Genomic DNA, 14,471 nt, shown 5'->3' with positions numbered 1-14,471 from the left:
CTAACACAACTAGGCAGTATGTCATTGAAAGATCACCAGAGATTTGGTGTTTTGGGATCTATTCAGAAATAGCTTTCAAAATGTGTTTCCTACTCGATTTTCAGGTGAAAATGACAAAAAGCTCCAGGGGTTAATGTGTTAAGTATCCAAGTTATTCTGTTGGGGTAAGTCACCAAATTATACAGTTACAGTAACTCCCCTAGTTACACTGCAGTCAAATGCATAGACACTTTCAGAGTTTCCAGATCCCAGCAATTTTGCACTCGGCATAAGTTTTATGATGCTTCTTGATTGATTTTAACGTAAGAAAAAAAATAATACTGTATTCTACAAGCAATTCTCGAATTCTCAACTCATTTCAAACAATTTTTGGGCCAGAAATACATAATTTTGAGATTTTATTTTCAATTACCTGTAACTGATAAGTAAGTTTATGGCAATTTTCTCATCAACTGCTGAGTATGTATGTATGTATGTATGTATGTATGTATAGTGCTTATGGTAATCTTGTTTGACATTATGCTTCTCATCCCAGGGCACTTGATTGACATTTTGTCAGCCTTAATGGTACAATCAAGCATTTATTCATTTACATCATGAGATGGTTACAATATGCTTCCATTCCCAAAGCACTTGATTGACATTTTATCAGCCTTAATGGTCCAATCAAGCATTCATTTATTTACATCATGGTTACAATCCCAAACAAGACTTAATACTTTTAAGAATGTAAGTGACCTAACTGAAGTCTTACTGAATATGTAATGACCCTTCCTTTGCATTACAATTCCAGGGAAGATTGGGTTTCTGCTCTTTCTAATTGATTTTTTATTTATTAAATTGATACTGATGTCAGTAAGTTTATACCTTCTCAATTAAATGCATTTACTTTGAAATTCAAGCACTTTCAAGCATTACTGAGCATTTCAATTTCCAGCACTTTCCAATATATTTTGTAAAATGCAAGCACTTTTCAAGGTAACCTCAAAGAATCAAGCACTTTTCAAGGTAACCTCAAAGAATCAAGCACTTTTCAAGATAACCTCAAAGAATCAAGCACTTCTCAAGGTAACCTCAAAGAATCAAGCACTTTTCAAGATAACCTCAAAGAATCAAGCACTTCTCAAGGTAACCTCAAAGAATCAAGCACTTTTCAAGATAACCTCAAAGAATCAAGTACTTTTCAAGATAACCTCAAAGAATCAAGCACTTTTCAAGATAACCTCAAAGAATCAAGCACTTTTCAAGATAACCTCAAAGAATCAAGCACTTTTCAAGGTAACCTCAAAGAATCAAGCACTTTTCAAGATAACCTCAAAGAATCAAGCACTTTTCAAGATAACCTCAAAGAATCAAGCACTTTTCAACATAACCTCAAAGAATCAAGCACTTTTCAAGATAACCTCAAAGAATCAAGCACTTTTCAAGGTAACCTCAAAGAATCAAGCACTTTTCAAGATAACCTCAAAGAATCAAGCACTCTTCAAGGTAACCTCAAAGAATCTAGCACTTTTCAAGGTAACCTCAAAGAATCTAGCACTTTTCAAGGTAACCTCAAAGAATCAAGCACTTTTCAAGGTAACCTCAAAGAATCAAGCACTTTTCAAGATAACCTCAAAGAATCTAGCACTTTTCAAGATAACCTCAAAGAATCAAGCACTTTTCAAGGTAACCTCAAAGAATCTAGCACTTTTCAAGGTAACCTCAAAGAATCAAGCACTTTTCAAGGTAACCTCAAAGAATCAAGCACTTTTCAAGATAACCTCAAAGAATCAAGCACTTTTCAAGGTAACCTCAAAGAATCAAGCACTTTTCAAGATAACCTCAAAGAATCTAGCACTTTTCAAGATAACCTCAAAGAATCTAGCACTTTTCAAGATAACCTCAAAGAATCAAGCACTTTTCAAGGTAACCTCAAAGAATCAAGCACTTTTCAAGATAACCTCAAAGAATCAAGCACTTTTCAAGGTAACCTCAAAGAATCTAGCACTTTTCAAGGTAACCTCAAAGAATCAAGCACTTTTCAAGGTAACCTCAAAGAATCAAGCACTTTTCAAGATAACCTCAAAGAATCTAGCACTTTTCAAGGTAACCTCAAAGAATCAAGCACTTTTCAAGGTAACCTCAAAGAATCAAGCACTCTTCAAGGTAACCTCAAAGAATCTAGCACTTTTCAAGGTAACCTCAAAGAATCTAGCACTTTTCAAGGTAACCTCAAAGAATCAAGCACTTTTCAAGATAACCTCAAAGAATCAAGCACTTTTCAAGGTAACCTCAAAGAATCAAGCACTTTTCAAGATAACCTCAAAGAATCAAGCACTTTTCAAGGTAACCTCAAAGAATCAAGCACTCTTCAAGGTAACCTCAAAGAATCAAGCACTTTTCAAGATAACCTCAAAGAATCAAGCACTTTTCAAGATAACCTCAAAGAATCAAGCACTTTTCAAGATAACCTCAAAGAATCAAGCACTTTTCAAGATAACCTCAAAGAATCAAGCACTTTTCAAGGTAACCTCAAAGAATCAAGCACTTTTCAAGGTAACCTCAAAGAATCAAGCACTTTTCAAGGTAACCTCAAAGAATCAAGCACTTTTCAAGGTAACCTCAAAGAATCAAGCACTCTTCAAGGTAACCTCAAAGAATCAAGCACTTTTCAAGATAACCTCAAAGAATCAAGCACTTTTCAAGATAACCTCAAAGAATCTAGCACTTTTCAAGATAACCTCAAAGAATCAAGCACTTTTCAAAATAACCTCAAAGAATCAAGCACTTTTCAAGGTAACCTCAAAGAATCAAGCACTTTTCAAGACAACCTCAAAGAATCAAGCACTCTTCAAGGTAACCTCAAAGAATCTAGCACTTTTCAAGGTAACCTCAAAGAATCAAGCACTTTTCAAGGTAACCTCAAAGAATCAAGCACTTTTCAAGGTAACCTCAAAGAATCTAGCACTTTTCAAGGTTGTGCAAAGTCTGTAAAAGATTAGTATGGACTGCTCCCAAGTTAAGCAGAATCTGTGCTAGGCTGATCCCAGCATTAGAGTGTATTCTAGGCTAATCTGAGATTAATTTAACCTGTGCTAGAATGATCTTTGATCTGAGATTGAGTAGAATCTGTGCCAGGATAATCCTTAAATAGGTGGGTTGATTCCAGATTAAGCAGAAATTGTCTTAGGCTGATCACAACATCAAAGTACATTTTGGTATGATTCCTAACCTGAATGGATTATGTGTTAATCTGATCCCATCATACACTGTGCCTGGGCTGATCCCAGATTAAGTAGAATTGTACAAGGATAAAGAAAGTAATCTGGCTCACAATTACATGTATCCTAAACTCATTTGAATTTCTTGTCGCCCTTGAGTGAGATCTTGCTGTGGCCCATGCTCATACAAAATGTCTGTTCCATAATTATAGTATAATTACTGTAATATATATCATGTATATATCACGTATTCCCCACAAACTTTACAATCTGGTCCATAATTATAGTATAATTACTGTAATATATACCATGTATATATCACGTATTCCCCACAAACTTTACAATCTCTTCCATAATTATAGTATAATTACTGTAATATATATCATGTATATATCATGTATTCCCCACAAACTTTACAATCTGGTCCATGTGGCCCATGGTGTTAAAGATGATGAACCACCCAGCCATGAGGAATTTGATAATAGTATTATAGACTGTAATTACAACATGAAGTTAGCCATGTCTAGTGATAAAACATCTTATGATGATTCTGAAGATGTTTGATGAAAAAGAGGAAGAAGACAATAACTTGCCTCTTAGATGACTTGGGTCTAGTTGTACAATGATCAACCAGGACCCTTCAAAATGGTCATCAATAACATCAGTATTCAAAGATCCAATCAAAATCAAGGTTATGCAGGTAGTATCATTGTGACCAATCATTTTTGCTGGGCTTTAAAAGTTGCAGACAAATGGTTTTTAGCCTCATAATCCAATGATATTTCTGTACTTTTGCTTGGGCAGGAAAGCAATTAAATAATTATCATTTTAATTACAACACCATTTGTACTAAGGAAAATTTAACTGGAAAGAATTATTTGAAAGTAATGTACCAAAATGGACCCAAATATAAGCATGATGTTGTAGTCCAATGTAAATTAACTTTGCAGGACAAACATTAATATTCCAAAACAAAAAACAGTAAGGAAAATATTAATATACCAAGACACAAACAGTAAGGACAAAATACTATCTTACATACTTCAATTACAGTATATTTAAATACTGATGCAAACTTTTGATTTTGACGAGAGCAGAGCAAAACTGGATGAAACTTAACTAAAGAACAATTTCATAAAGAAATGACTGAATGCATCAAGCCATGACTAATGCAACAAGTGATGACTGGATGCATTAATCAATGACTAAATGCTTCAAGGCATGACTGAACACATCAAGTCATAACTGAATCCATCAATCAATGACAATGCATCAAGGCATGACTGAATGCATCAACACATGACTGAATGCAACAAGCCATGACTGAATCCATCAATCAATGACTAAATGCATCAAGCCATGACTGAATGCATCAACACATGACTGAATGCATCAACACATGACTGAAGGCAACAAACTGTGACTGAATGCATCAACACATGACTGAATGCATCAAGCCATGACTGAATGCAACAAGCCATGACTGAATGCATCAAGCCATGACTGAATGCATCAAGCCATACTGAATGCAACAAGCCATGACTGAATCCATCAATCAATGACTGAATGCAACAAGCCATGACTGAAGGCATCAAGCCATGAATAAATGCATCAACACTTGACTGAATGCATCAAGACAGGACTCAGTGCATCATGACATGACTGAATGCAACAAGCCATGACTGAATGCAACAAGCCATGACTGAATGCATCAAGCCATGACTGAAAAGCATCAAGCATTGACTAAATGCATCAAGCCATGACTAAAGGCATAAATCCATGACTGAATGCATCAATCCATGACTGAATGCATCAAGCAATCACTGAATGCAACAAGCCATGACAGAAGGCATCAAGTCATGACTAAATGCATAAATCCATGACTAACTGCATCAATCCATGACTGAATGCATAAATCCATGACTGAAGGCATTAAGCCATCATTGAATGCATCAACACATGACTGAATGCATCAAGCTATGACTGAATGCAACAAGCCATGACTGAATGCAACAATCCATGACTAAATGCATAAATCCACGACTGAATGCAACAATCCATGACTAAATGCATAAATCCATGACTGAATGCATAAATCCATGACTGAATGCATCAATCCATGACTAAATGCATAAATCCATGACTGAATGCATCAAGCCATGACTGAATGCAACAAGCCATGACTGAAGGCATCAAGCCATGAATAAATGCATCAACACTTGACTGAATGCATCAAGACAGGACTCAGTGCATCATGACAGAATGCAACAAGTGATAACTGAATGCATCAAGCCATGACTGAATGCATCAACACATGACTGAATGCATCAAGCCATGACTGAAAAGCATCAAGCATTGACTAAATGCATAAATCCATGACTGAATGCATCAATCAATGACTGAATGCATCAAGCAATGACTGAATGCATCAGGCCATGACAGAAGGCATCAAGCCATGACTAAATGCATAAATCCATGACTGAATGCATCAATCCATGACTGAATGCATAAATCCATGACTGAATGCATCAATCCATGACTGAATGCATTAATCCATGACTGAAGGCATCAATCAATGACTGAATGCATCAGGCCATGACAGAAGGCATCAAGCCACGACTAAATGCATAAATCCATGACTGAATGCATCATGCAATCACTGAATGCATCAATCATGACTGAATGCATTGAACCATGACTGAATGCATCAATGCATGACTGAATGCATCAAGCAACGACTGAATGCATCAGGCCATGACTGAATGAATCGAGACACAGACTAGATTGTGCCAGTAAAAGATTTATCCACCACTGAATAAAAAAAAATCAAAAATTATGAAAACTAATAAAATCATTCAAATGACACAAAAATCTAATTGCCAATTATAATCACTTATAAGTCAGATCCAACAGCAAACAGATTCAGATCAGCCACTGCATGTGCACCAGCCGATCTGGGTCTATGTTAGGAGTAATCAATAGAACAAACAAGATAGATACAGATTTCATCAAGTAACAATTGTGACGTCAAGTTTCAAGGCAATCCATCAAAAAGTGCACTACATTTGCATTAACCAAGATTGTGCCAAACAGGATTATGGATGGACACAAGGACTACTGTTCACTCACAATATATCCTGGGGGGTAGACAAAAATCCTATATAATGAGGGGTTTACAATTAAAGTCACCCTCAGACTGAATGAAGCTGGACTGCAGTTCTTTTTCAAATAATGGAATATCTGACATTGAAAGCAATCCTTGCCATTAGAGCCCAACTTTGCAAACACCATCAATTCGGAAGTAAATCATTATGTAGTAAGCTATTTTATTTATGCACAGCTGGGTTAAAAAATAAAACTGCTAATAATAGCAATGTTTGCCAATTTTCAAAAATGTACTGATCTAAAATATGGTTTATAATACAATTATCATTGAGTTAATTCTCGAATTAATTAATACAAGAGATTCTGTGGTTTTGCTTGTTCAAAATCAACAGTGAATTCTGTCTCAAAAGATGACTCATTCAGCCAATTTAATGAGGTCATTCATTCATTCAGAATATAGCATAGTTGACTGTACACAAAAAATCTGCTCTTACATGGTAAATTAAAGTCAATAAATAAAATACTGATTTCAAGTCAAAATATAGTAGTTTTTCCATGCAGGATTTCTAGCATTAGCATAACAAAGCAAAGTATGTAGATGTAGTTTCTCCATGGAAGAGGGGCCCCGAGTGGCCGATTGGTCTAAAGCTCTCTCCGTTACAGATAACTGCCATCTCACCTCTGTCTGTGTAGGTTCAAGTCTCAGATTCGGCTGTCACGGAATTGTATAAATCCTTTTATTTATTAAATACATGTACTCGGGTTTCGTTTTGTTTTTGTGTACAATGATACCCGAGGGTAATTTATGTATATTGTACAAAGCTTTCAAAATAGCCAGTTCAGTTCTTCATATGCCACACATGCGAAGTGCTTTCAATGGGAAGAACCAAATACTTCCAGCGCACAGACATGTATTGCACCATCATCTGTGCATAAATGCCTCACCATAAGACAAAATCTTTACATTACGTAACATCTTGTCAGTGAGCAGTCTACTTTAAGGATTTACACATCTTCAGCTGTAGAGGTATGTGAATTATTAATTTCTTGTGTATAAGTTATAAGTATTGTACTACCAAATTTTTATATATTTTCTATGTAGCTTTTTTATTTTTGACTTAGCAAGAGATTTATATTAGTAATATAAAGTTTCAATTTTTAAGAATAGTTTAGTACCATAGGATTCTTGTCAGGCACGGTTAGGTTCACTTCTGAACTTGTGTATTGTTTTGTATTTATTGTGCTGATAATGTAATCTGTGTAGCTTACTGTATATAACATCATTACGTTTTATCGTATATGCCTGTGTCATGCATAGTACACAGTGTTAGATATATTTTCAGCTGACCAGAGTGATTGGAGTGGTCGGACTGACCAGAGTGATCAGAGTTATCGAGTGATAGGAGTCATCATGGTCCAAGATGTAGAGCTAACCATAGGAATTGACTGTAACAGCTGTGAACCTGAACCATAGCAACCATAGAGCTGAGTAAAGTGTTGCTGGTCAAGTAGCAGGTGATCGGGCATTGCTGACCGAGATTGGTGGGCGCTGATTGCTTGATTGACCAACCTTGAATACTGTCTGTTTGATAGACCAGTCTGACTGGTAGACAAGTGTGTTGGTGACAGAGTGTGTAACTCCATACATGTAATCTTCCAGCCATGGGCTAATCTTTGGGGTTTGTAATACCCAGTGTGTTTTGGGGACTGTAAAGATATTTTGTACATCTGTCCCTTTGTTTTCATCATTTTTCACTATTTGAGTGAATACATTTCTACTATATATTTAATTAAAATAACACAGTTTTTACTATTTGAGTAAAACACGTCATTCTTTCGTTGTGAAATCGCTGTCAATCATTCACCCCTTGTGCTGTGTAAAGTCATTTTCTTTGTATTTTTATTATTATTATGTCAATTGATCCAATATCTGAATATTATACGCACATATTAATCATAATTCTTTTCTCAATCATCATTAAACATTGTATTTGTATCACCATCGAAAGTGTTATGTTGTTAATCCTAAATCCCACCCGGTTATCTTGTTACATCGGCCAATGTGGGTATGTGAGAAAGCTTGCCGGTAGCTTCTCGTGGGTTGGTGGGTCTTTACGAGAGATTTCCTGGGTTCTTCCTCCACCATCAATACCGGATGCCATGTATATCCTATTGTCTGCTGAAAAATGGTGTAAAACCCTACAAACAACAACAACACCATGGAAGATTTATATCACTAGTCTAGCAAGAAAATATGAGTAAATGAAGTTGCATTTTTACTTACTATACTGGCTAATTCCAAAATTTCCTTGAAAATAATATGTCGTCCTAATTTACTGGCAAGGGTCATTGGCGAAAGATTTGCTTTGTTGGTGATGTCTGGTTTGGCTGGCCGCCGATGGTGCTTGACCATATAAGTATACATGTCCTAAAAATATAAAACAAGACAGACCTGAAAGTCTAAATTAAAATTTTGAAATGTTGAGAAAAATATGTTCAATTTTTACCAAGAGTCCCTAGAAGGGGCTGGTGCTCTATTGGTTGAAAAAAGTCCAGAAATTCAAGACCTTTTTGGGACAAACTGCTGTGGTGGCCATATTTCAAATGTGCACCATATTCAAAGGACAAGCAGACATCATTAGAAGTCTTTTGGTGAAAACCCCATTCCAATAGTAGCATACATTCAGTGGGATTTGTGACAACATTGCTATCATGACTGTCATCATGGCATTCATATTGGTTGAATAAATAGACCCATTTTGCAATATGCATGTTGGAAGTGTTGCCATTTCAGATACCAAACACCAAAAACCACTGCTGGGTGTAGTTTGTTTACATTTACCAGGAAATGAACATCAGCGTTGGAAATAGTTGTTAAAGTTTGAAGAAAGTCATATTTACTAATAAACAGAATTCTTCCATCATTAGTTTATTCCAAATACTTTTTTAGGACACTTAATAGACTGTACTGCTCTAGAAATAGGATGCTTAACTTTTAAGTTTATGCACTCATCAGAAATTTAAAATACTTTTCCATGTGTACTTGTTCTAAAGCCAGACCTGACTTGGCAAATTAATACGCCCTTTCTCTCAACCGATGCAAAATTTTCTGTTTTCTTCTCTGTTTATGTGTTAGGTCTTAAATGCACAACAGAGATTTGGTGTGTTTTTTATGAAATGGAATGCAATATGAAATAATGGCATGTGAAACGGAGTCATCAACATATTCTTTTTCTTGCATACTTTTGAAACTAATAATATAAATATAAATACTGTGTTTGCTATAATCAAGATATTGCAATAATTTACATGTTTTGACCATATTGTCTCAAATGGGAATAATGGTTATTTTTGGTGACATATGAAAATGATTTATTATGTAAAATATTAATGAAGAATGGATTCATTGTAAACTTTACCTTTTTTAACTTTCCAACTATCTAATGCCATTTACTTCAAACCTGATGCAAGCATTTGATTATTTGATTCTTAATTGTAAAAAAGCCATCATACTCTTAATACCATTGCGTAATAATGTGTTGCAAACAGGAAAATTACGAAATGAAGAATTGACAATTAATAGTTGATGATTCTCAAGTTACTCAATCTGTAAATTCATGAACTTTAAGTTAAAAATATTTTATTTCCAGTTTTTCCCAATTGTTAAAACTGTAAATTCATAATGCAAAATTTCAGCATGTGCATTGGAATCACGTCTGTGAAAGTTAGATCAGGCTGTGACATGAAATCATAAAAATCTTTCAATTATTATTTGAAACTAAGTTCATTATGTTACTAATGAATTTATCTACTTTTAATAGAATAGTAAAACTAATTAATGACTAATTCCATTTCATATTCCAAAATTCCATTTTGCATTATGAAAGATGGACTAGTGTATATTTTACAATCCCATTTTGTATGATGATTTCTAATTCTGTGCAAACGTTTTTTTTTGTTTTTGTTTTTTTAAGATCAAGTGTTTTATATTTTTAAATTAGTTAGGTAATACTTTCTTTTATTTAAATGCTTTTATTTCCTAGAATTTACTGAGGAGTTATGATAACAATTCCTCCATGTGTCATTTACATTTCACACATGACATTAAAATTATAAGTACTGTTAGAGCAGGTCACAATATCTTAAATATTTCTTTTCAAAATAATAATAATAACAAATAATTCAAGGAAATTATGCTCAATAATTCTGAATTAAAGGGTTAGTTCAAAGATGTATTTATAAAAGAAAAATATTATAATTCCATTTGGCATGAAACTGTTCCATATCACTCATAGAAAGGACAACATTTAATACCTGCCTTTGCACATGCTCTCATTGTGTTTAGTTTATTGTCACGACCATATTTTTCGATGCTTCAGAATTAAATGTTGAATTTAAAATGCTTTTCAAGATACTCTCTGGGTGTCAGCACTTAATTGCCTTCCCAACATTTGATGCTTTTAGTTCTGTGTGATTTAACTGAATATTTGAAATAAAAATTATACATTTTACGCATGCCACATATTTTTCTAAATGTTTAAATAAGACCAGAATGAAATATTAATCTCCAAATAGTGACTGTGTAATTTCGATATATTATAAGTCTGGCAAAAACACAATGTCAGCATGACCAGCCAAGAGAATTAGTTCTAAAATTTTCAAGATGGCAACTAGATCAGGTATCTGTACAGCACTATTTTCTTTTTTGACAAACCAGGTATAATTATAAGTTTCTCAGTGAAAACACAATGTTAATATGGCTATTCATTAAGCAGTGATGCAATTTCCAAGATGGTCACTGTGGAGGCCATAGAGAATGTCAGAGAGGCAACATTTTCATTTAAGACCAACCAGACATTATAAGCAGTCTTCTGTGAAAACAGAAAATTAATATCAGTTTCCGTTTAGGAGATTAACAAAATCAAGATTTTCAACTTGCCTGCCAAGGAAGTCAATCTGGACTTCAAATGGGAAGCCAGACATCATAATAAGTCTTACTGAAAACCACATGTTGATACGACCATCCATTAGGAAGAACAGCAATAAAATGCTTTTCAAGATGGCTGCTGTAGCAGCCATACTGGATGTCCAAGCAGCACTATTTTCACTTATGACCAACAAGACCATGGAGTTCGAATGTGTGCATAAAGTTCCATGGCAATATCCAAGTAGTTCAGAAGAAGAAACACTAAAAAAACTTATACTAATGGATGGACTGATGACAGAAAAATCCTATACGGTTCACTAGTAACTGAAGTGTACATTTATGGTTTATTACCAGTATGGCTAACCAGCCCCATAATCAGACAACAGATTTATTATGCTGGTCACCTGAAACCACATGTGAATTTAAATCCCCTACGAAAAGCAATGTCTCTAATTGCAACATGTTGAGCCGACAAGATATAGGCCTTTAAACTCCTCTGATAAAAGAAATAAATTTATCAAAGAAATTCAGATCTAACAGAAATCATGCATGAGGTCTTTTTGTATACTACTGGGTGCATTTACTTGCAAATCCTGCATGGTTCTTTGTTGCACCTTTGAATGCAATTTGTCACTGTAAAACAGCTCACTGTATACTTTTGTAAATTGATCTGAAGCCTACACTGCTGAGCTACTGTCACTAAAACTTGCATGTACAAAGCCACATTAGGTTACAGGGCAAAAGGTGGGCTGCTTAGACAGCTGACTGTTTCATACAGAATCATTTTGCTTACAATGAAGTTTCTGAAAATTCAACAAAAATGACAGCTGTTTAAGGCAAGCAAAATCTTAACAGACATAATACCTTCAGCATGTTTGACTTTCATTATCTTCCTCACCTTGAAACCATAATCTCCTTGTATGAATATAAAATGGTGTGAGTGGGAAGAGGGGGCAGGGAGGTGGGGGTTGCAGGGATTGTGGATTCCTTTGAATTTTGTTATTTCAGCTAGGATAATAAGGTGTCAAGACCTTGCACCACTTCTAAAATCAATACATAGTCAACATTTAAGTCATAAAGAATATTAAACAAAGTTGTCGTTAAAACTCATTGCACGTTCAATGCAAAATATGATTTACAAAGTTAAACTTTCAAAGTTAAACTGTTCCGTAACTTAAAATGTATGATGAAGACATGTCATTTGTTAATCCCTTATCACTATGTGAAAGTGACTTCTTAAAACAGGGTTGAAGTTTTTTATTTGTTGTTTTTTTACTGTTCAGATTTTCATGATGGCTGCTGTAATGGCCATATTGGATGTCCAAGCAGCATGATGTTCACTTATTATCTACTAGGCTATGGGATTAAACTGCTACTGGGAAAAGAAAACATGCATTACATATTTTATGTTAAACCATGCTCAAAAATTACCTTTTGATCTGTGATGACCACCATGTGCAGAGCTGTATTCCCAAACGAATCCTGCAAATTTGGGTCAGCCCCATGATCGATGAGGTAATCATAAATGTCCACATGGCCAAAACAAGCAGCAAAAGACAATGGATACTCTCCATCATAGGCAAAACCTGAAAACATATTTAAAAAGTAGATACACTGGAGTTTATGGCAACTGCATACTTCAATGACAAAAAGATCAATCACAACAATGAAACATATTTAAAAAGTAGACACAATGGAGTTTATGGCAACTGCATACTTCAATGACAAAAAGATCAATCACAACAATGAAACATATTTAAATAGTAGATACAATGGAGTTTATGGCAACTGCATACTTCAATGACAAAAAGATCAATCACAACAATGAAACATATTTAAAAAGTAGATACAATGGAGTTTATGGCAACTGCATACTTCAATGACAAAAAGATCAACCACAACAATGAAACAAGCCGAATGAGAACATGGCATTCATTGCAAATACAAAGTTTATAAAAATGTACACTTGGTTGGGTCTAACCGATTTTTACATTTCAGGCAAGAATGCTTTTTTACTGTAAGAAAAATATGAAGTAATATTACCTGTGCTGTCAAGGTGTGTGTGTGTGTGTGATTTTGATTTTTAACGTAGCTTTAAAAAAAATAATATCGCTACAATGTCTGCAGTGTGATAGATTATAGTGATGTCTAGCACTGGGGCATCGCACCACAGGCATGTAGCATCATGACCCACCCAGTCACATTATCCTGACACTAGACCGAGCACACTAACCTCTTAATGCTGAGTGCCAAGTGAGGCAGCAGCTAGTACCATTTTTATCAGTCTTTGTTATGACAAAGCTGGAGTTCAAACCTGCAACCTCCAGCATCTGAGATGGATGCTCTAACCACTAGGCCAGCAGAGCGGTCAAGGTATGTTGATAGTTATATCTGGACTGCTTAATATTGCTGGCTGAAATAAGTTATGCAAGCAAATTATTTATTAATAAAAAGGACATTTTTACATACTATACGAACCTTCATAATTAGTTGAGTAGGTTTTGCCCTTTTTCTGGTCCTCTGGAAGGAAGAAGCGACCAGTGGCTCTCTGGTTGACATTAGCACCATTTGATACCAGAAGTTTCACAGACTCCAAGTCCCCATGCACTATGGCTAGGTGGAGGGAACTTTCACCTGAAAAAGTTTGATATTTGATTGACCAACTGTCAGTCCTAACTACTGTATTTTAGTCACATCCAACTGCAAATGACAGACCTTCACAGTTCATTACATAATATGCTGGCAGATATGGGTCTCTGTTATTTCTTCTGCTGATTAGTTTTCATATAGATATGACTGATTAGTCCTAACATAGACTCTAATCTGTCTGATTAGTCCTGATTGATTAGTCCTAACATAGATTTAATCTGACTGATTAGTCCTAACTCAGTCTATGATCTGTCTGATTAGTCCTAACATAGACTCTAATCTGTCTGATTAGTTCTAACACAGACTCTAATCTGTCTGATTAGTCGTAACATAGACTCTAATCTGTCTGATCAATTCTAACAGACTCTAATCTGTCTGATTAGTCCTAACATAGACTCTAATCTGTCTGATAAGTCCTAACACAGACTCGAATCTGTTTGATTAGTCCTAACATAGACTCTAGTATGTCTGATTAGTCCTAACACAGACTCTAATCTGTCTGATTAGTTCTAACAAAGACCAGAATCTGCTGATTAGTCCTAACACTGACTCTAATCTGTCTGATTAGTCCTAACATATATTCTAAT

At 35.0% G+C, this 14,471-nt stretch overlaps 1 protein-coding gene across 1 annotated transcript in view; it reads right to left on the bottom strand.

Annotated features, from left to right (window-relative positions):
- Window positions 1-14,471, bottom strand: part of LOC149804089 (transient receptor potential cation channel subfamily V member 6-like) — a 173,669-nt gene that overhangs the window by 123,736 nt on the left and 35,462 nt on the right. The window contains exons 3-5 of the mRNA XM_089954044.1: window positions 13,714-13,869; window positions 12,667-12,821; window positions 8,593-8,736 (exon numbers count right to left, since the gene is read on the bottom strand). Coding sequence (XP_089810170.1) covers window positions 8,593-8,736; window positions 12,667-12,821; window positions 13,714-13,869 — 455 coding nt within the window. The remainder of the gene's footprint in view (window positions 1-8,592; window positions 8,737-12,666; window positions 12,822-13,713; window positions 13,870-14,471) is intronic.

This window comes from Sinohyriopsis cumingii, chromosome 3 (genome assembly GCF_028554795.1).
Source record: "Sinohyriopsis cumingii isolate HCF-2022 chromosome 3, ASM2855479v2, whole genome shotgun sequence".
NCBI classification, from domain to species: domain Eukaryota; kingdom Metazoa; phylum Mollusca; class Bivalvia; order Unionida; family Unionidae; genus Sinohyriopsis; species Sinohyriopsis cumingii.
The sequence above is the reverse complement of the archived record's forward strand: the minus strand, read 5'-3'. Positions and strand labels throughout refer to the sequence as shown.